The sequence below is a fragment of the Puma concolor genome, chromosome A1 (assembly GCF_028749965.1).
Source record: "Puma concolor isolate L17-30 chromosome A1, mPumCon1.1.hap2, whole genome shotgun sequence".
In the NCBI taxonomy this organism is placed as follows: Eukaryota; Metazoa; Chordata; class Mammalia; order Carnivora; family Felidae; genus Puma; species Puma concolor.
Window position 1 is genome coordinate 124,888,135 of NC_141667.1, and position 21,087 is coordinate 124,909,221.

General features: G+C 46.1%; 2 protein-coding genes across 7 annotated transcripts in view; one reads left to right on the forward strand and one right to left on the reverse strand.

The window, feature by feature from the left end:
• NRG2 (neuregulin 2) overlaps positions 1 to 474 on the forward strand; it is a 187,515-nt gene extending 187,041 nt beyond the window's left edge. Inside the window, exon 12 of the transcript XR_015249619.1 lies at positions 187 to 474. The gene's annotated coding sequence lies outside the window, so the exon portion shown is untranslated. The remainder of the gene's footprint in view (positions 1 to 186) is intronic.
• Positions 475 to 2,709: 2,235 nt separating this feature from the next.
• Positions 2,710 to 21,087, reverse strand: part of PSD2 (pleckstrin and Sec7 domain containing 2) — a 56,836-nt gene continuing 38,458 nt past the window's right edge. For 5 of the 6 annotated variants that reach the window (XM_086702823.1, XM_086702820.1, XM_086702815.1 and 2 more), the window contains 8 exons: positions 14,694 to 14,782; positions 12,598 to 12,641; positions 11,353 to 11,543; positions 11,109 to 11,179; positions 10,524 to 10,681; positions 9,472 to 9,616; positions 8,087 to 8,230; positions 2,710 to 4,957 (listed from right to left, as the gene is read on the reverse strand). In XM_086702823.1, the coding sequence (XP_086558949.1) occupies positions 4,748 to 4,957; positions 8,087 to 8,230; positions 9,472 to 9,616; positions 10,524 to 10,681; positions 11,109 to 11,179; positions 11,353 to 11,543; positions 12,598 to 12,641; positions 14,694 to 14,782 (1,052 nt within the window). In that variant the 3' untranslated portion in view covers positions 2,710 to 4,747. Of the gene's footprint in view, positions 4,958 to 8,086; positions 8,231 to 9,471; positions 9,617 to 10,523; positions 10,682 to 11,108; positions 11,180 to 11,352; positions 11,544 to 12,597; positions 12,642 to 14,693; positions 14,784 to 21,087 lie in introns of all 6 variants that reach the window. The other variant, XM_025923921.2, reaches the window with a different exon arrangement.

Sequence of the window (21,087 nt, forward strand, 5' to 3'; positions counted from 1 at the left end):
TAAGGGAGGGGGCACTAAGAGGTCTTCCCAACAGCACCGGCCCCAGGGAGGGGGCAGCTCTGCCAGGGCCCCAAAGTTCCAGCTCCTCCTCCCCTGTGGCCTCCAGGATGCCCTTCCGTCCTCTGCAGCACCTTCGTTTACAGGTTGTCTTTTCTATTTTATGCCTGCATGTCCTTTGCATTTCAGATTCTTTAGATTGGATGCATGGTCACGCTGGGACCGAGAAGAGCCACTCCACAGTGTATTTGATTCCCCTTTTAGCAATAAAGTAACACCATTTCCTTCCAGACCCCAAGCCACCTACGAATTCCACTCCCTCCCCACCCCGCAAAACTGGGTCCACTGCTAATTTGTCAAAAGGTAATTGTTTAAACAAACAAACAAACAAATGAGAACCCTGCCCTGAAATGTCCAAACACCTGACTGTTGACACTTGAACATTTTTATATTATAAATAAAATCAGAAATAACTCATGTTTGACTGTGTGTGCCTAGCCCCCAGGTGAGAATGAGGACCTGGGTGGAGATGGATGGATGTTGGGGTGGAGATTGGAGAGGGCCAGGCTAGTCCCTGGGAGGAAGAGACTGTCCCTCTAATCTCCCTGGCTTCAGCTCCCAGGACAGGCTCCAACCCTCCTCCCTCCTCCAAGATTATTCACCGGGTATCCCCCCTGGCTTCTGGGGAACCTGGCCAAGGGGCTGATGCAGATTACTCTGCTTTGAGCTCAGCCTCAGACCTCTGGCCCACTTCCTACCCTGGAGCTCCTGGGGCTGGACTGAGGCAACAATTTCCGGGCCTATGTGGGTGAGGAGGGAAGGGTTGTGGGATTGGCACTGGGGCAGCTGAGGCAAGATGACCCTTGGGGCCTCAAGCATGTCACAGGCAAAGCCTGGACATGCAAGGTGGCATAATGGGTACCTTGGCTGCCAGGAAGACCACAGCTGCTGCAGCTTGTAAGCCCACAGGGTGTTGTGCTTTTCCCAACTTTATAGCCCCTCAGAGCCAGGGCCTGTTTAAACCTGCAGTCCCTGAGGAAGGCATGGAGAAGGTAGATGGCGGTCCAGGGTGCATAAGCCTTTTCCCTCATTGATTAATTTATTAAACCAGTGCCAGGATCCCTTATGTTCCAGCCGGACACAAGGAAGTCGTCTATCCAAAGAGCTCAGGTGGTTGACGTGTGTGCACACATGCACGATCGCCCCCAGAATGTGTGTGGTCGCTTTGAAGACCTACAAATGGGAGGGACAGAGAGGCTTCATTAAGGCTGAGAGGGGCGCAGTTCAAATTCTAGCTCCGCCCCTCACGGGCTATGTGACTTCTCTAGGCCACTGTTTCCTCAGCTGTTAAAGGGTGATGCCGATACCTACCTCAAAGGGTTACTGTGGAGATTATCTATAAAGCACCCAGTATTGCTTCTGGCATATGATGCTTATTAGTGGCTAATTTGATGATGATGATGGTATCCTGTGCCTTGCATTCTTGAATCACGCAGAGTGGCAAAAACTGGGTGAAGGGACGTGATGGGGAAAAGTAAAGAAAGGACTAAAGTTACGGTGTTCATTGTGGGGGGCTGGGGGGGATAAGTACCTGTTATAAAAAAAACAAAGGAAAATAAAGAACTGAATCGTACATAAACCTGCAAATCACCTCTCCCAGGGCCCATCTGATGATCTCATCCAAATCCCTTTGCTGGCTCTGAGTTTGCTGTTGGCTTTAAGCTTTTCTAACAGCCAATAATTCCTCTATGTGATTTCTGACCTCTATGTGAACCCCAATGGTCGTGAATGACCTCTTGGTGAACCTATTGGCCTTTTCCGGAGCCCTCAGTGTCAATATGACCCTTCTGAGGGCTCGGAGTTGCTGTTACCTTCTAAATTTTCAGTCAGAAACCACCTCTGTGACTTCAGTGAACCCACTGACCTCTTTGTGAACCCCAGTAATTGTGAGTGACCTCTCGGTGAACCCATTGGACTTCTCATGACCCCAAATAATTGTATCAAGTGATTTGGTAGCGTTGTTAGCTGCTCTGGATTCTAAAATACCTACTGAGAGTCTAAGGCCAGAACCTAATCCGTCACCCATTCATTTCCCAAGCGTGAATGGGACCTGGGAACCCGTGTGGCCAGAGAGGCTCTTTTTCCCTTGTGCCTCCCAAATTGATGCCTTAGGGCATCTTTAGTGGCCCATCAGGAAGAGGTATAGCCCTGTCAAGCAGCTTCCCTACTACCACCCTGTCCCCCACAAGCACTTAGGACATTCTGGAGACTTCCTGAGTTGGTGGTCTTCCCCACTCCTCCAATCTGTCTTCTTCTCTCTGCCAGGTCAGTTTTGGTTTTCTCCCCAGCGTTCCCAGGCTCCCAAATGGTAATGGTGACATCCTGTCCCCCTCCCCACTAGACTGTGAGCCCCAGGTGGACAGGGAGCTGCTCAGTCCTCTTCTCACCACAGTATCCTCAGCACCTAGCATAGTGTGCGGCACTGTTGACCTTCACTGAATGAGAAAATGAAGGCTCAAAGAAACGCTGTGATCCAGGGTCAGTCCCCAGAAGTCCCTGAGTCTGCAGGGACCACCCGGTGGCGCAAACCACTTACTGCATCTTGCCTGTGGTCCTCCATCCTCTGGGTTTGGACAGTCCTGGAAAATGGGCATATTAGGGGCAGAGGTTGTGGGGGAATGTGATGGTCCATTAGAATGCAGGAAAAGAATATTAGAACTCTGATTTAGATTTATTTTCATCTCATCTTTTTAAATTTCTATTTTTGTGTATGTTTTATAATGTACATAATATTTTAGTACAGTAGTACATGTATATAATTTACAATAAATAATTATACAATTAAGAAAGTGAACTAAAGATTTTTTTTTACTGATGGGAGACATCACTAGTGCTCAGGGAAGCAGATCTGTCTGCAGCAGACAGAAGCCCGCTCCTCTGCTTTCATTCACCCGCCCTCGTGAGGTGGAGGGTGGGAAACTGACCCCAAAAATCAGAGACCTTTGAGCCAGCCTGGAGATAGTACAGAGAGCTCTTTTACATTACATTGCTCTTTCAATTTCACTTAAATGAACATTTACTTCCCCTCAGCAAAATGAAGGGGCCAGATGGTTTGGCTGTAAAATACACTTCAGCTGATCCAAATTAAATAACCTGGATTTAAATCACTACCTATTTTCACAGACTTCTACGTCCCTTGCATCAAATGGGAGCGTGCTTGTAAATGTTAGGTACTTAATAGATAAGCCAACCTTGCAACTAACTAAATATGTTACCACTGAGGTCAGAGTGCTGCCCAGACTAATCTATTTTAAAAATATAAAGGATTTGCTCATCATAGCTACACTGAGGGTCCCATCGCCCCCACCACTTGTCAGTCTGAGGAATGCAGGGTTTACAGGATGCTAGTCTGTGATCATCGCAGGGCAGATTTGTCTACCCTTCCCAAGCATGTCCTTAGCTAGCCTTTGTGAGTCACTAGAAGAGTGAAAGAAGTATCAACTTAAAGAACAATCAGCCACTTCTTATTCCCTTTTTTTTCAAGACCAGAAATTACTGGCTTCCATAACGTCTCCCCCCCTACCCCCACAAACATCTTTGGGCTTGTTGACAAGTGGCTGCTGGCAAGGCAGAGTGTCTTTTATTCCTGTAGCAGTAGATCTGTACAAGAGGCCACCTCTGTAGCTCAGAGACCTGGCAGCACCAACATAAAGACCAAAATATAAACAGGGCCATGGTCCATCCCACTCACACCCTGCAATGCCTGTGGGACAGATGGGGTGGCATATACACACACTGTCTACTTATTCCAAAGCATCAACTGTAAGAGCAGAGTAAGTCACAGGTCAGCCGGAAGAGGGGAAAAGCAGTGAGAGGGGTTCAGCGCCGCCTCCACCTTCCCTCCCAGAGTGTCAGGGCCACCAAGGGACTAGATAGCAGCCCAGCAGCCCTCCTTGCTAACAGGTGGAGTGCTGAAATAGGCTTTTCCTTCATCATATTTCATCCTGATATCAGTTCCAAAATCATCTTTAAAGGGATTCCATATATATATATATATATATATATATATATATATATATATATATATAATTCTTATATATATATACATTTTTGTCCATATAAAAGAAAGCAGTAGTGGCCTCCATAAATGGAAGGTGAGGTGGACGCACACACGAGTGGAGACGACTTGGCATCGAGGGAACAGGCCCGGGTCCTGGATTATTGCAAAGGGAGACAGGAGAACAGGGCATGGTTCCAAAAGGTACAAGGTGGAGGGAGGAGAGGATGGTGCTGGTGGTCTGCAGACCCGCTGCTGGTCAAGTCTGAAGAAGGAGGAGGGGAACAGCCGAGGATCCAAGCTGAGACCTGGAGTCAAGTCCTGCCCTTGGAAATAAGGGAGATGAGGGGAGGAACTTGTGAGGAGGGGAGGGCCCGGGAAGCCAGCGGCCAGTCCTCCTTTCCCAGTGAGATGGTGTCTAGAACATGCATACAACTGGCCTACGAAATGAGGCTCCATGGTGGAGAGGAATATGAGGGCTGGGGAGAAGGTGTGAGGCCCGGAAAAACCCCAGGATGCAAGATCAACGCCATGAGTAAGCATCTCCATCTCCTTGGCCCACAGGGCTCTCTGCACCCCTCTGGCTGCCTGTCAACTGCCTGGAGCTGGTGCAAGCGGCCCCCAGCTGGAATTGTGCTCACTGACCCCTCTGGGGACATTTGCCTGCCTCTGGGGCTCGCCCATCCATGCCAGCTAAGTATCAGGCCCGGCGGTATCCTTCATGGCTTTGCTGCCAGTCACAGTCCCATGGCCCTGACTGAGGGCCGGGCTTGAGTGTGTCTTGCGGAGAGAAGGGTCATCCCCTTCCAAGGTGGCCAGCCGGGCCTCAATCCGCTCCAGGTCATCTGAGCCCACTTTGATTTTCACAGCCAAGAGGTGGATATAGGTCTCATAACGGCTTTTCTGGAAAAAGGGCAGAGAAAGGCCAAAAACAAAGTCAAAGGACAAACAACAAAACACGAAAAATGTATGGGTACTTTATGTGACAAAAGACTAATTTCCTTAATATTCAGAGAGCTCTCACAAATCAATAAAAAAGGAGATCAACAACCCAATAAAAAAAATAGGCAAGGGGCATGCACAGAAATGTCACTCACAATTTTAAATTTTCAAGTTAATTAGCTGTGATTTCTTGACTAGGACACCAAAAGCACTGACAACAAAACTAAAAAGAGACAAATGGGATTATGAAATTTAAAACTCATGTGTATCAAAGGACATGAACAACACAGTGAAAAGGCAATCCACAGAATGGAAAAAAATATTTGCAAATCATGTATGTAATAAGGGTCTAGTAGCCAGAAATCTATGAAATATATTAAAAACTCCTGTAATTCAACAACAAAAACACAAACAACTCAATTAAAAAATGGCAAATGTTGGAGCCCCTGGGTGGCTCAGTCGGTTAAGTGTCCGACTTCTACTCAGGTCACGATCTAACGGTTTGTGAGTTCGAGCCCCACGTCGGGCTCTGTGCTGACCGCTCAGAGCCTGGAGCCTGCTTCAGATTCTGTGTCTCCTTCTCTCTATGCCCCTCTCCTGCTTGCACTCTGTCTCTCAAAAATAAACAAACATTAAAAATTTTTAATTAAAAACATGGCAAATGTCTTGACTAGACATTTCTCCAAAGAAGGCATACAAATGGCCAATAAGCACATGAACAGATGCTCAACATCATTATCATCGGGGAAATGCGGATCAAAATCACAATGGGGTATCACCTCACACCTATTAAGACAACTACTATCAAAGAAAACTCAGCAACTAAGTGTTGGTGAGGATGTAGGGAACACTGGAATGGCACACTGCTTGCTGTAGAAAACAGTATGGCTTTTCTTCAGAAAGTGAAAAATAACAGGGGCACCGAGATGGTTCAGTGGGTTAAGCATCTACCTCTTGATATCAGCTCAGGTCATGAGCTCACAGTTTCTGATTTCGAGCCTCGCGTCAGGCTCCACGCTGACAGTGCGGAGCCTGCTTGGGATTCTCTCTCTCCGTCTCTCCCTGCCCTTCCCCACCCCTCTCTCTCAAAATAAATAAATAAACTTAAAAAAATAAAGTGAAAAATAGCATTATCTTGTGATTTAGCAATACCATTTTGGGGCATATACCCAAAAAAACTTAAGGCGGGATCTCAGAAATATTTGCACACCCATGTTCATAGCAACACTATTTATAAGAGCCAAGAGATGAAAGCAACCCAAATGTCCAGCAGGATATGAAAAGATAAGAAGTGGTATCTATATACAATGGAATATCATTCAGCCTAAAAAGGAAGGAAATTCTGACACAGGCCACAACGTGGATTAACTTGAGGACAAGCCAGTCACAAAACCACAAATCCTGGATGATTCCACTCATACGAAGTACGGAGTCAAACTCAGAGAGACGAAGGTAGAACAGCGGTTGCTGGGGGTGGAAGGCAGAGTGCAGAGGGAGGGGCTGGGGAGTTGCTATTTAATGGGTGTAGAATTTCAGTTTAGGAAGATGAAAAAGTTCTGGAGATTACTTGCATAACAACGTGAGTAGACTCAATACTACTGAACTACATACTTAAAAATGGTTAAGACGATAAATCTGATGTTATATGTATTTGCCACAATTAAAACATTTTTAATCCAAATTAATATAAGATACCCCTGGTTAAACCTCTCAGATTAGTGATGATTGAAACATTCAGTAGTGTCCAGTGTTGGTGAGGGCATGGACAGAATAGTACATTCATAAGCTATTTAAAGTGTTATAAATTGGTAAACATTTAGAAGGGGAGATTTGGCAGTGTCTGAGGGCCTGACTCTGAGCTTCCAGCCCTCACCACAGTCAGGAGAGGCTGAGATCCTAGAAGAAGCAGGGACTACAGGTGAGGAGACACTGTTCTCACACAGCTCTGCGACATGAACAGAAAGACCCTTCATTGCTGGGCTTCACCTCCAGGACCCATCCCCCTCCCCCAGTTAAGCCAGCGGGAAGTGAGAAAGACAGGGGTGCTGAAATTCCAATCCGACTGACTGCCTCGGTTAGGATTCAGGCTCCGGCACTTCTTAACTGTCACCTCAGGCAAATGATCTGCTCTATCTAAGCCTCAATTTTCCCATCTGTAAAATGGGGATAATAACAGACCTCACTTCACAGAGTTGATATGAGGATGAAATCAATCAGTACAAGGGAAGTGAAGGGAATCGCAGCTGCCTGGCAATTAGCGAGAGATCAGTCCACTGTAGCTTTTGCCATCCCTATGTTTACACTGCAGAGAGACTGGGTCTGAGAAGATTTCAAAAGCTGAACAGCTTTATGTTTTTTTAAAGGTCAGGATCTCTTGTGGGAACTCCCTTTTCCTCATACCTCAACAGAAAATCAATGTGGAAATCTAGAGATTGAGATTGGTTACTTCCTGCCCTTCCTGCTCCAGAGGCTGTCTGAGCCTCTATATTGTCCACTCCTGCAAGCAGGTCAACACAAAGGCTGTCCAAAAGGGACAAGTGGTTCCCACCTCCCTCCCGCAAGCTGCCCCCCTCTGCTTGACCCAGTGAGAGTGATGCTCCATCAGCCCCGTTTGCAGAGCATCAGGGGGCAGGAGGGGGCAGGGAAAGGCAAGATGGGAGAAGGGAGAACTTAGGTGCTGTGCTTGATAAACATGTGCAAAAAAGGAAAATGACACAAAAGGGGGAGCAGGCCATGCACACAGGCTCAAGCGGTCTGTGGTTTTGTTGTAACAGCTTCCGGAGTGGGCGGCTGGTACATGGGGGCATGGAGGTGAAGAGGGTCTTAGAGAAGGGTGGTACCCGCCTGGTGCTCTTTGAGAGACACAGGTGAGGGCACAGTGCTTGATTAACAATTGGCAGCTGGACTGTGCAGAGACTGGCCCACAGGAGGCCATGCATGGCTCAAGAGCACCTCAGGGGAACCCCCAAAGTGGGGAGCGCCCAAACCAGGAGTCCCTGGCTGTAGAATGATGTTGGCAACAGGAGAAGAGCTGGCTTCCTCCTCCTGCCCCAGCCCTGAGCTTCGCAATCGGCCCCACGGAGAACCCACCTCAAAAGTGAGATAGTGCTCCTTCAGCCGGTTCTCCTCGGCCTCCTTGGACTTGACGCCCCTCTCGACAGGGTGACACCTGTGCTCAGCCAGCTCCGCAGTCACCTGCCTCAACTTGTTCTCATGAGAACGCAGCTGCTCCTCCTGCAAAGACATGTCCTGGACTGTGAGGGCCCACTCTCAGGACGGCACAGGGGTGGGTCTAATCCCGGCCTGATGGATCTGCTTCACCAAAGGGAAACTGAGGCCGGGCCGGGGACATCAAGTATGTGGAGGACCTGAGGGAGTGGCCCTCCACTCTTCCACTCCCTGCTCCTTGCTTTCATCAGCATCAACTCTCCTGGATAAATCTGCGGCAGGCTCAGGAGATGAGAGGCCCGCACACTGGAACGTGTGTGTAGACGCTGACACAGGCACACCAGCACTCCAGATGCACTCTGCCCCCACCCCGGTTCACAGGGACTCTCACGGGCACACACAAACACGATGGACCAAGGGACAACCTGGCCTCTGCTACCCCTGGCTCCACAGGATGCACACATCCTCTCGCATTCTCCCCCAGACAGACTCCATGGTTACAGACCCAGGATCATACCCAAAGACAGGCAGAGACACTGTTCCTCACAGACAGGTGCACACGTACATCCCACCCACCGGAGTACGGCCAGACCGCTTCATGCTGTGTGAGCAGTGGGCTGCGCCTGTGTGCGTATGTATGCGCATGTGTGTGCAGTGGAGGTGCGGGGAGAGAGCACGTGTGTGTGTACCTGTATGGTGTATGCCTGCGTGGGGTCTGCGTGTGTGTGTGCGTTGCATGTGCGTGCACAGGGGCTCTGGTAGCTCAATGGAGAGGTCCAAGGCAAGGGCCCAGTACAGAAGGGGGGCCTGACGAAGACAGGCGGCATGGAGCCCCTGCTGCCCTCCACCTCCCAAGTAGCGTTCCACCATTTATCCTCTCCTCTCCAAACTACCCCTGAAAAAGTCACATAGTTTTTTTTTTAGGATTACAAATAAAATATTTAAGGGTAGATCAGGACAGCAAAAGAGCCAGCTGAGTCTCACCTGTCCCCAGCTCCCTGCGGCACACACATTCTCTCGCATTCATGCTCAGACACGCACAATGCCCACAGACTCACAATGACATCCACAGGATACACCCCCATTGGCAGAGAAGAATGTAAGCCTCTGTGTGGTGTATGGCCTCAGTCATCCCATCTGTAAATGGGGGTGGGGCGCAATGGGGATGGAGGAGAATATCTGCCTCTTCACTTTGTCTCTTAGCCCAAGATCAGGCACCATCTAGGAGCTGAGGTGGAGGCTGCTGAACGGGGGGCCTGGCTGGACACAGCCTGAGGAGGTGGCATTGGGGTCCCAGGAGCTTGTACCTGGCAGAGGCGAGTGGTGCAGGAGGGCAGCAGGGGCCGACAGAACTTCTTCATGGAGCTGACAGCCGCGGGGAAGGACGGGGCTGAGAAGATGGCAGCCACCAGGTTGATCCTAAGGATCCAGGACAGCATTTCTTCCTTGCTCCTGAGGACAGGATGGGAGGGGAGATGGCACCGGCTTCTCACAATAGGACCCCCTGTCCCCTACCCAGGCCCCAGGACCCAGCACTAGCCTGGCATAGGGAGGCCATCAATCCCTTCACAAAAGGGGGACAAAAGAGTGAGGGAGGATGGCGGGATGGGGGTTGGATGGGCCTGGTCAAGTCTATGTACAGAGCTCCTCTCACTCCCAGCGGCTAGGCAAGACCTGGATTTTCACATGAAAATCAAGCTGTCCAGGTCCAGAGCTAATGGCCCTGGAGTAAGAGGACTTAGAGTCAGCAGGTGATCCCTGGATGACTCGAACCTAGAGATAACTGGACAAGCAGTGTCCCCACTCGGGTTTCCTGTCCCTTCCCCACTACCTCGTCCAGCATACACACTCCCATCTTGAGAGGTCACCTACCAGCCTCCCTCCTTTTAAGCTCATGTGACACATGAAACTCCAATCTCAAGTCACAGGACAGGATGAAGGGGAGTGTACAGAGGTCTTCCAGGGAAACTACAGGACAAGTCTTTCCCATCCATTTCCCCACCATGATTTACAGTAAAGGATGATTCATTAAGACTCCATCTGCCTTGGACATAGGGACTTCAGCGTGCAACTGGATCACCTGAAAGCCTGGTTAGAACACAACTGCTGGCCCAGCCCCAGAGTTTTTGATTCAATAGGTCTAAGGTGGGGCCAAAGAAATTGCATTTCTAACACATTTCCAGGAGATGCTGAGGACCACACTTAAGAACCTCTACTTTGGGCGACCCCAGCTGTCAGTCGTGTGGCTGACGTGCAGGGCACCCCGCCTGAGATGGATGAGGAGAGGGGTGCAGGGTAGGCTCGATGCTGCAGGCCCTGAGGCCAAGGTAGGAGTGAGGGGGCTCCCACTCCTACTTACGGTGCCTGGAAGAGGAAGACCCTCCAGTCAGCTGTCTTCAGCTTGAGCACATTGGACTTCTTGCTGTAGTCGGAGGCCCTGGTGGCCAGAGCATGGTGCACACGAATGGCATTCTTCAAGTCACCCTCAGACAGAGCTTTGTCAGGCCTGTACTCATCCTGGACAGATGGGGTGGGGACGGGCAAGCCTCTGTCATCACCAGGCTCTGGTTTGCTAGCCCACACTTCCTCGACCCTCGCCATCCCCCCCCTTTTGCTCTCCTTCCATTCTTCATTCAGCTCTTGCCACTCTGGTGCCATGCCCTCCCCAACAAAGCACTCCAGCCTCTCCTCTCCACACCTTGGTTTGTCCCAAGGCCAAAGAGAACTTCCACTGGGTATCCTCGGACTCCTGGGCACTTAAAAGGCCCTTCCCTGAAAACCCAAGGCTCTGACTGAGCTTGAGTCAGGTTTTAATGAGGGGAAGACCCAGCATCTGCCTAAGCCCCACGTCCTGCCAGGGACCCTCTGAGCACCACAAGGCAGGGGCCGGTTGGAAGACTGCACTGGCCTTTTTTGGGTAAGGACTCTGGGGGCAGTCTCTCACCTTCTGCAGGTACAGGATGGTCCCTTTGAGCACCGCGTAGAATTTCTTCCAGCCACGCCTCCCACGGGGTGCTAGGGATGGGGGTAAGGGTAGTGTGGCCACAACCACCCACCCCAATTATCTCCTCCCCCACATCCCCTTACATTCTACCTAGGTGTGCAACCCCAGACGAGCAGCCATGGGGCCACACCCTCCCCCAAGACTGGCATCCCTCCCCATGTCCCTTCCCCTGCCTGACACCCACTCCTCTTGCCATCCATGTCGGCGTGAGTCTTTCGAGTCAGCACGCCATGCTTGTAGGTGGTAGCGCTGAGAGCCTGTGGAACATCCAGGAAGGGGTTGCCACCATCCAGGATCCGTGTCACCTTCTTGGTGCCTGTCCCAAACTTGTCATCCACCAGCTCAGACAGTGATTTCCTCAGTTCGTCCTCATCACTAGGAAAATAGGAGGCCTGAGCACCACCTCCATGAAAGCCTTAGCCCCACATGGATATGCTCCCTCCTCACCAACCACTCCTCTGGGAAGCAGTCAGAGGTGAAGAGCAGAGGTAAAGAGGTTCCAATTCCAGATCACAGATCCATATATTTGACCCCTCTCCTTAGTCTTTGATTCTGACCCCTGTCCTCTGAGCTTTGATTTTTGGCCTTCAAGCTCCAATCCTCCAAGCACTCTTTGACCACAAAGTTGGAGACCTTATTGGTTTTATTCCTTATTTCTTCTCTTCCATACAACCCTGAAAGCCCAGCCCCAGGGAGCAGTGACCCATGGCCAGCCTGAAGCTGCTGACCAAGCCCCACAAACATGTTGGGGAAAGGTGGGCCAGTAGATGAGGCCCCTAAAGTTTAGGATCCCCATTAGAGCCCTGGTAGAAAAATGCCAGATCTTCTCAGTGTTGTTGGAATTCCTCACAATTCCTACCTGGTATCTCTACATGTACCCAAAGACCAAGGTGCCCTGGAGAGCACAGGAGGGTGGGGCAGCCACTTTCCCGAGGAGCCTCTCAGTCTCCCCACCCAGCAAGGTCACCACACCTCTTTCCAGATGGCTGGGCACCTCCAGGTCTCACTGCCTTTGCAGAGGAACAAGTTATAGTGACAGTTGCCCCTCCCCGCTACCAAGAGCTGTTACACTGGGGTCTCATGCTTCCTGCCTGCTTACCTCCCAAGAAGGAAACTATCATCATTGGGAATAGTGGCAATATTGCAGTATAGAAAACAAGTTGTGGCCATCATGAAACTCAAGTCACAGTTGAATCTATTCCATACCAGTGTAAACACTTCACACTTTTTATCAAGATAAAAAATGTACCAAAGGGGAACTCAACGTGTGGTACTGACCTGCTGGACAGGGGTCACCAGAGCCCTGGGCTGGGAGATATCAGCACCATGGAGAGTGACAGAAGTGACTTCCCTGCACCCTCAGCCACTCCCTTTTTTTCCTTCCCAGTGACTCACTTTCCCCATACCTGTGCCCACGGGCACTACTCACATGGCCCATTCTAGCTTTTCATTCTTGATGGAGTTGTAAAGGGTCTACAACAGGGAAAAAGAAAAAGAGATGACTTCAGATGAAAAGTCAAAGAAATCTGAATCTCTAGTAATGTGGATGTAGTGAAGTATCATTTCAGCCAGTGGGGCAAAATGGGTGTTTGATTCACAGTTGTTTGTTGGGTGGGTGAATGAATGTGGGGTGGGTGGGGAGAGGATTGTTCAGATGAATGGGTGAATAGATCTGATGATGAGGTGGGCAGATAGGTTGGTGGGTAGGTGGACGGGTGGAGAAATGAGTGGGTGAGTGAGTGCTCATGGGTGTAGAAGGTGTATGTGTGGATGATGGGTGGGCAAAGGGGCAGGTAAATGAGTTTCTGGGTAGGTGAATGGATGAAAGGACGGCTGCATGGGAGGTTGGGTAGATGGCGTGGGTGGGGAGATGGGGTCATTTGATCTCACAAATACATTCTTTTTTGTTTCTTTTTCATGTTTATTTATTTTTGAGAGACAGAGCACAAGCAGGGGAGGGGCAGAGAAAGAGAGAGACACAGAATCTGAAGCAGGCTGAAGGCTCTGAGCGGTTAGCACAACAGATGCTGACAGGTGACCCTCCCATATACTTCTTAACAAGCACTCCCTGATGGTGAAAAAAAATAATTATGGTAAGAAGAGTGATGGAGACAATGTTCTATTTTTTGACCTCCAGACTCATTATCCAACTACCTACCTGGCATCACCATATCCTTCAAACCCACTGTCTAAAACCGAACTCATCACTTACCCCACCCCCATAAACCTGCTCCTCTTTCCCCCAAGGCAGAGAACTGACCAGGCTTGAAAGGCTTGTTGAGTTCTGCCCTGGGCTCTAACCTCACAAGAAAACTAGAATCCCTTAATTCCTGGTGATGTTGAAAAAATGGGTGGGTTTTTCACTGTGGTGATGACATTAATAGTTGTGGTGAAGGTGGCAGCGGTGATCAAGGTGGTGGTCGTGGCTATGGCAGCTGTAACAACTGGTGGAAGGTTTGAGGATTGCCATAACAGCAATAATGATAATGGAGTGCCAAAAACAAGTCTCATAAAGCCTATCCCTCTGCCTAACTCAGGGAACACGTAACAGTCAAATGTTGAACTGGATGTTCACTAACTCTGTCCCAAAGTCATGGTGGCCCTGACCCCAGTATTAAAAACCTAGACTGTCAGGTGGGTACCTGGATGGCTCAGTCAGTAGAGCATGTAACTCCTGATTCCTGGGTCATGAGTTCGAGCCCCATGTTGGGTGTAAAGATTACTTTAAAAAAATCTAGGAGCTCCTGGGTGGCACAGTTGGTGAAGTGTCGAACTCATGATGTTAGCTCAGGTCATCATCTCATAGTTCATGAGTTCAAGCCTTCCATCCGACTCTGCACTCACAGTGTAGGGCCTGCTTGGGATTCTCTGTTTCCCTCTCTTTGCCCCTCCCCTGCTCTCTATCTCTTTCTCAAACACAAAATAAATAAATAAACATTTTTGAAAAATCTAGGGGCAGGGCGCCTGGGTGGCACAGTCGGTTAAGCGTCCGACTTCAGCCAGGTCACGATCTCGCGGTCTGGGAGTTCGAGCCCCGCGTCAGGCTCTGGGCTGATGGCTCGGAGCCTGGAGCCTGTTTCCGATTCTGTGTCTCCCTCTCTCTCTGCCCCTCCCCCGTTCATGCTCTGTCTCTCTCTGTCCCAAAAATAAATAAACGTTGAAAAAAAAAAATTTTTTTAAAAATCTAGGGGCATCTAGGTGGCTCAGTCAGTTAAACATCCAATTCTTGATTTTGGCTCAGGTCATAATCTCACCGTTTGTGAGATCAAGCCCCAGGTCAGGCTCTGCACTAATGACACAGCCTGCTTGGGATTCTCTCTCCCGCTCTCTCTCTCTCTCTGCCCTTCCCCTGTTCATGCACCAGCATGTACAATCTCTCTCCCAAAATAAATAAATAAATAAACTTAAAAAAAAAAAAAAGAAAGAAAAATTCTAGATTGTCAAGATTTAGTGGAGCAGAGATCTCTCTCCTCCCCACCTATTCCCCACCCACATGTGAGCATGGGAACCCTTAACAGATTTTACCTTGAGCAGGTCTTTGGCAAAGTCTTGGCCATCATTCAGCTGGTCCAAGTTGGCAATGAATTGCTGACAGGACATCTTCTTGCCAATGTTCTGTGATGGAGAAATGGTTCTAGCTGAGAGTAGGGATGAGGCTCGTGCGATCCCCACACCCTGCCCGGCCCAGCCAGAAGGGTGGAGGCAGCATCAAGGGCAGTAATGAAAAATACTGCCTCCATTTCCCTTTGTCTCCAAGGGTTTACAAAACTCTTTTTCACTTTCAAGATTCTATCTCACCCTCAAGCATCATGAAAAGTTGGAGTTCTCCTCTCGCCCAGATGGAGTCAGGTTGGACTCAATTATATAATAGTTGATATCTGCCAGGTGCCTAGTGTGTTCCAGGGATTGTACTTGACATGCATTATTTTATTTCGTTCTCACAACAAGGAGAAGGTGAGGTGAGTATTATCATCATCCCCATTTGACAGTTAAGGAAACTGAGGTACAGGAAGGTGAAGTGACGTGCCCATGATCACACAGCAAGGAAGTGGAAGGGCTGAGTGTGTCTGACACCAAAGCCCATGCTCTCACCCGCTACTCCATGGTTAACTCTCCCAAGGTCACACAGCACCAGGACTTGAACCCAGGCCTCTTGGCTGCTGAGCAGAAGCTCTGTGTATTCCGTCACAACTGTCTCACCCTCTCACCTGTACAGAGGGGCGGCAAGACCTCCAAGAGGTAGGTGAAGTGAGGGAGAGGTTGGTCTTAAGAGAATCAAAAATCAATTTCCATCAACACACATGGGTACCCCATGCTGAGCTGGGCTGGGCTGGGGCCAAGGGAACCCAAGCAGATGGTCTCACTCCAGGAGGCACAAACAAAGAGCTGAGAATGACTGTACCCCCAAGTTCTGCCTTTTTTAAACCACTGAATAGCAGAGGGGCTCCAGTCCTCCAAACCCAACACCTGATGTACATACTTTCAGACTCTTCTTGCAATATCCATGTTTGAGGACACACTGGGTGGCACTTCATCTTTGTAAAGATGAAGACCCTTGAACATCAGATACCTATTGGTGTAGGATTTCGTGGATTTAGGTTTGCTTTCAGACAATATTTCCCAAGACTTACCTACAGATGGGAATAGGGATTCCCCCAAAAAAGACTTCATAATCAAATAAGTTTATGTGCATGATTCAGAGTGCTTAATGTGCTTTTGTGTGTTGGGAGTCTCCAAAGAGAGGATTCCATGTACAGCTTCCCGTATCCATTGACCTTAGCCCCATCTTAACAAAGAGAATCTATTAATATCATGTGGGACGTTCACATACCACAGAAAATAATTCAGAAAACAAGAATATAAGGGAACATAAGGCTTTGTAAGTAGCTGACAAGCAAGAGTTTTCTATACCTTTCCAAAGGGTTAAGGAGACAAGATCTTGTATGTGCCTCAATAGGGTATGTTTCTTATGTTTATGTGTACATTTTACATGGACATATATGTACCTGCATAATAGCCATTTATGTCCGCATTCATAACAGGAATATGAGGCAATAATGTCTGAGTTCCACACACTGAACATCCCCCAGCCACCAGTCAGGAGTTCAAAATCAAAAAATAACCAGGCAAGATTTTTAATCCTAGAAATGACAGGCTATCTTGTTGCAAATGAATCTTCCTAACAGAAACAACTGCTGGTCAAGATATTAATAAAACATCTGCGGGAAGGCATTGGAGAAATACAGAGCAGTGAGGACTTCAAGGGTAAAGATCCTACAAAGAAAGGAAGCATGGAGACGTGAGCCCAATAAGGAGAAGGTTTCCTCCTTGAAGCATTTGCCAACTCACAAGCAGTGGCCAAAAGGCCGAACAACTGAGAGGTCAGGAGGAGTGGAGAACAAAAACTGGAGTGCAGGGCCCAGCAAGGACAAGGGGCCCTGGGCAATACCCCAGTCATATTTCAACAACAAAAAAAGATGAAATTAAGAAAGGAAACACTAGGAGCGCCTGGGTGGCTCAGTCGGTTGAGCAGCCGACTTCAGCTCAGGTCATGATCTCACAGCTTGTGAGTTCAAGCCCCGCATCGGGCTCTGTGCTGACAGCTCAGAGCCTGGAACCTGCTTCAGATTCTGTGTCTCCCTCTCTCTCTGCTCCTCCTCTGCTCATACTCTGTCTCTCTCTGCCTCAAAAATAAATAAACATTAAAAAAAAAGAAAGGAAACACTAAAGGGACTTCTTCCGACAAGAGGAAAATTATCCCAGATGGAAGCATGAAAAAGTAGAAAGGAATGAAGAGCAGCAAAAAGGTGGCTACATCTAAATGAATACTGATTGTATAAAACAATAAGAAAGTTTTCTGGGGAACAAAGTATAGAGAGAAATATAATAGTTTAAAAGATGATAATGGTGATACATAAGTTGAGAGGGCAATAAAAGGAGAAATGAAGTTAAAGCGTTTTAAGGTTATTTCATCCCTCAGGAAGTGGCAAAAGTACATTAATAAGTTAGGATGCACATTGCAAACCAACAAAAGAATTCTGAAAGAATGAACAACTTAACAGGTTAATGGGATAAAAAGGAATTCTTTTTTTTTTTTAAGTTTAACATTTGAGAAAGAGAGAGAGAGAGCATGAGTGTGAGCAGGGGAAGGACAGAAAGAGAGAGAAATAATCCCAAGCAGGTTCCTCACAGTCAGTGCAGAGCCTGACCCGGGGCTAGATCTCATGAACTGTGAGATCATGACCTGAGCCGAAATCAAGAGTCAGACGCTTAACTGACTGAGCCACCCAAGCGCCCCTGGGATAAAAGGAAATTGTAAAAAATACTTTAATAATCCAAAAGTAGGCAAAAAAAAAAAAAAAAAAAAAAAGGAGGGGAAAGGAACATAGAAAAGGTAAGTCAGAGAAAACAAATCATATCCTGGTATGTTTAAATTTAATTATATTAGTAATTCATTAAATGGTCAAATTAACAGGCAAAGACTATCAGACTTGTTTTTAAGTATATCATACAAGAAGACCTCTTAAATAAAGGGACAGAAATCTTAGAAACAAAGGATGGAAAAACATATACTGTACATGCAAACACTAACAAAAGAACTCCAGTATAACCACACTAGTACCTGACAAAATAGACTTGAAGACAAGAAAACTTACTAGAGATAAAAAGAGACATTTTCATAGTGATAAAAGGGCCAATCTGTCAGATGATATAAGCATTCTAAATGTGTATGCACCTAATAATATAGTCTCAAAAAATAAAAGACAAAAATTTAGAGAACCAAAAAAAGAGAATGACACATTCACAATCTTGGTTGGGAATTTTAACACTGTTCTCTCAGTAACACGAAGAACAAGAATACTAAACAATTCATTAACAACGAGATAAAATGGACAATCTCCTAGAAACACACAAACTATCAAAAATGCTCAAGCAGAAATAGGAAATTTGAATAGATCTATAAGAAATAAAAAGACTGAATCAATGATTAAAAACCTCACAAAAGAAAAGTCCAGAACCAGATGGCTTCAGTAAACTTTACCAAACATTTAGAGAAAAATTAACACCAATACTTCTCAAACTCTTCCAAAAAATTGAAGCGGGAAAACTCCCTAACTCATTCTATAAGGCCAACATTACCTTATACCAAAACCAGAAAAAGACATCACAAGAAAACTACGTAACAATATCCCTTAGGAATATAAATGCAAAACCCTCAATAAAATACTAGCAAACAGAATCCAGCAGCATTTTGAAAGGATTATATAGCATGACCAAATGGAATGTATCCCAGTAATGCAAGGTGGTTCAACACACAGAAATCTAGCAATGTAATACACCACATTAATAGAATGAAGGCAGGGGGGAACCACATGATCCTCTCAACTGATGCAGAAAAAGCATTTCACAAAATTCAACCCTTCTTTCACTTAAAAAAAAAAAAAAAACACCCAACAAACTAGGAATAGAACTTCCTCAGAATACTAAAAAGCATTTATGAAAAACTCACAGCTAACATCATACTCAATGGTACAAGACTGAAAGCTTTTCCCCTAAGATCAGGAAAAGGCAAGAATGCCCACTTTCCCCATTTCTATTCAACATTGTCCTGGAAGTTCCAGCCAGAGCAATTAGGCAAGCAAAAGAAGTAAAAGGCATCCAAATTAGAAAGGAAGAAGGAAAACTCTATCTATTCACAAATGACATGATCTTGTATACAGAAAATCCTAAAGAATATACCAAAAAATAAACACATTCTGGAAAGTTGCAGAACATAAGAGCACACAAAAATTAATTATATTTCTATGTTGGTAAAGAATGATCATAAAATGAAATTAAGAAAACAATTTCATTTACAATAATATTAAAAAGAATACTTAGAAATAAATGTAACCAAGGAGGTAAAAGATCTGTATACTGAAAACTACAAAAGATTGACAAAAGAAATTGAAGACCTAAATAAAAAAATGACATCTAGTGTTCAGGGATTGGAAGACTTAATATAGCTACAATGGTAATACTCCCAAATTGATCTATAGATTCAATGCAACCCCCATCAAAATCCCAATGGCCTTTTTGCAGAAATGTAAAACTTTATATTCAAATTCATATGGAACTGTAAGGGCTCCCAATAGCCAAAACTTGCAAAAGAACAAAGTTGGAAGACTCACACACACTTCCGGATATCAAAACTTACTACAGGCTGACTCAATCCATTAAGCATCTGACTCTTGATTTCAGCTCAGGTCATGATCTCATGGTTCTTGGGTTCAAACTTCACACTGTCAGTACAGATTGGGATTGGGATTCCCTGTCTGTCTCCCTCTCTGCCGTTCCCTCACTTGTGCTTGCTCCCTCTCTCTAGCTCGCTCTCTCTCAAAATAAAAAAAAGTCAAAAAAGAAAACTTTTACTACAGACAAAGGTAATCAAGATAGTGGAGCACTGACCTAAGAATAGACATATAGATCAATGGCACTAACTTAAGAGCCCATAAACACACCCATACCTCTGTGGACATCTGAATGTTTTTTATTGAGTAAATCTGACATATAACATTGCATCCATTTATGGTATACAGTGTGTTACTTTGATACACTTACATATTGTAATATTACAGTCAATTAACATAGCCAAGACCATCTAATGAGGAAAGAATAGTCTCTTTAACAAACGGTGCTGGGACAACTGGATACCCACAGCAAAAGAATGAAACTGAACCCTTACTTCACTCCATATATAAAAATTAACTCAGAATGGATCAAAGATCTAAACATAAGACCCAACACCATAAAACTCTCAAAAGGAAACATAGAGATAAATCTTTGTAATCTTGGATTTGGTAATGGTTTCTTAGATGACACCAAAACACAAGCAAGCAAGCAAGCAAGCAAGCGAGCAAAAATAAATAAATAAATAAATAAATAAATAAATAAATAAATAAATAAATAAATAAATAGGACTTCTTCAAACTTAAAAACTTTTGTGCACCAAAAGATATATCAAGAGAGTGAAAAGACAACTTACAGAATGGGAAAAATTTCTGCTAACCATATATCTGATAAGGGTACAGTATCCAAAATATATAAACTCAACAACAAAAGCACAAACTATGCAATTAAAAATGAGCAAAGGGTTTTAAGGAACGATTCTCCTAAGAAAATGTATAAATGATCAATAAGCATATGAAAAGACGCTCAACATCACAAATCATTAGGGAAATGCAAACCAAAACCACAATGAGATGATATAACTCCACAGTCATTAGGATGGCTATTATTGGGGCGCCTGGATGGCTCAGTCAGTTAAGCATCCGACTTCAGCTCAGGTCATGATCTCACACTTCATGGGTTCAAGCCCTGTGTTGGGCTCTGTGCTGACAGCTCAGAGCCTGGAACCTGCTTTGGATTCTGTGTGTGGGTGTCTCTCTCTCTGCCCCTTCTCTGCTCGTGCTCGCTCTCTCTCTCTCTCTCTCTCTCTCAGAAATAAACATTTAAAAAAAGGATGGCTACTATCAAAACACAGAAAATAAGTGTCAGCAAGGATGTAGTAAAATTAGAAAATTTGTGCCCTGCTGGTCGGAATGTAAAATGGTTCAGTCACTATGGAAAACAGTATGGCTGTTCAGAAAGTGAACATATACCTAACAGAATTTAAAGCAGGGTCTCAAAGAAATATTTGCACATCCATATATCCATAGCAGTATTATTCACAAAAACCAAAAGGTGAAAGCAATCCAAGTGTCCATCAGCAGATGAAAGGACAAACAAAATGGAATACATACATACAATGGAATATTACTTAGCCTTAAAAATTCTGTCACATGCTATAACATGGATGAACCATTAGGACATTATACTACATGGCATAAATGAGTCACAAAAATATAAATTCTGTATGATTCCACTTGTATGAGGAATC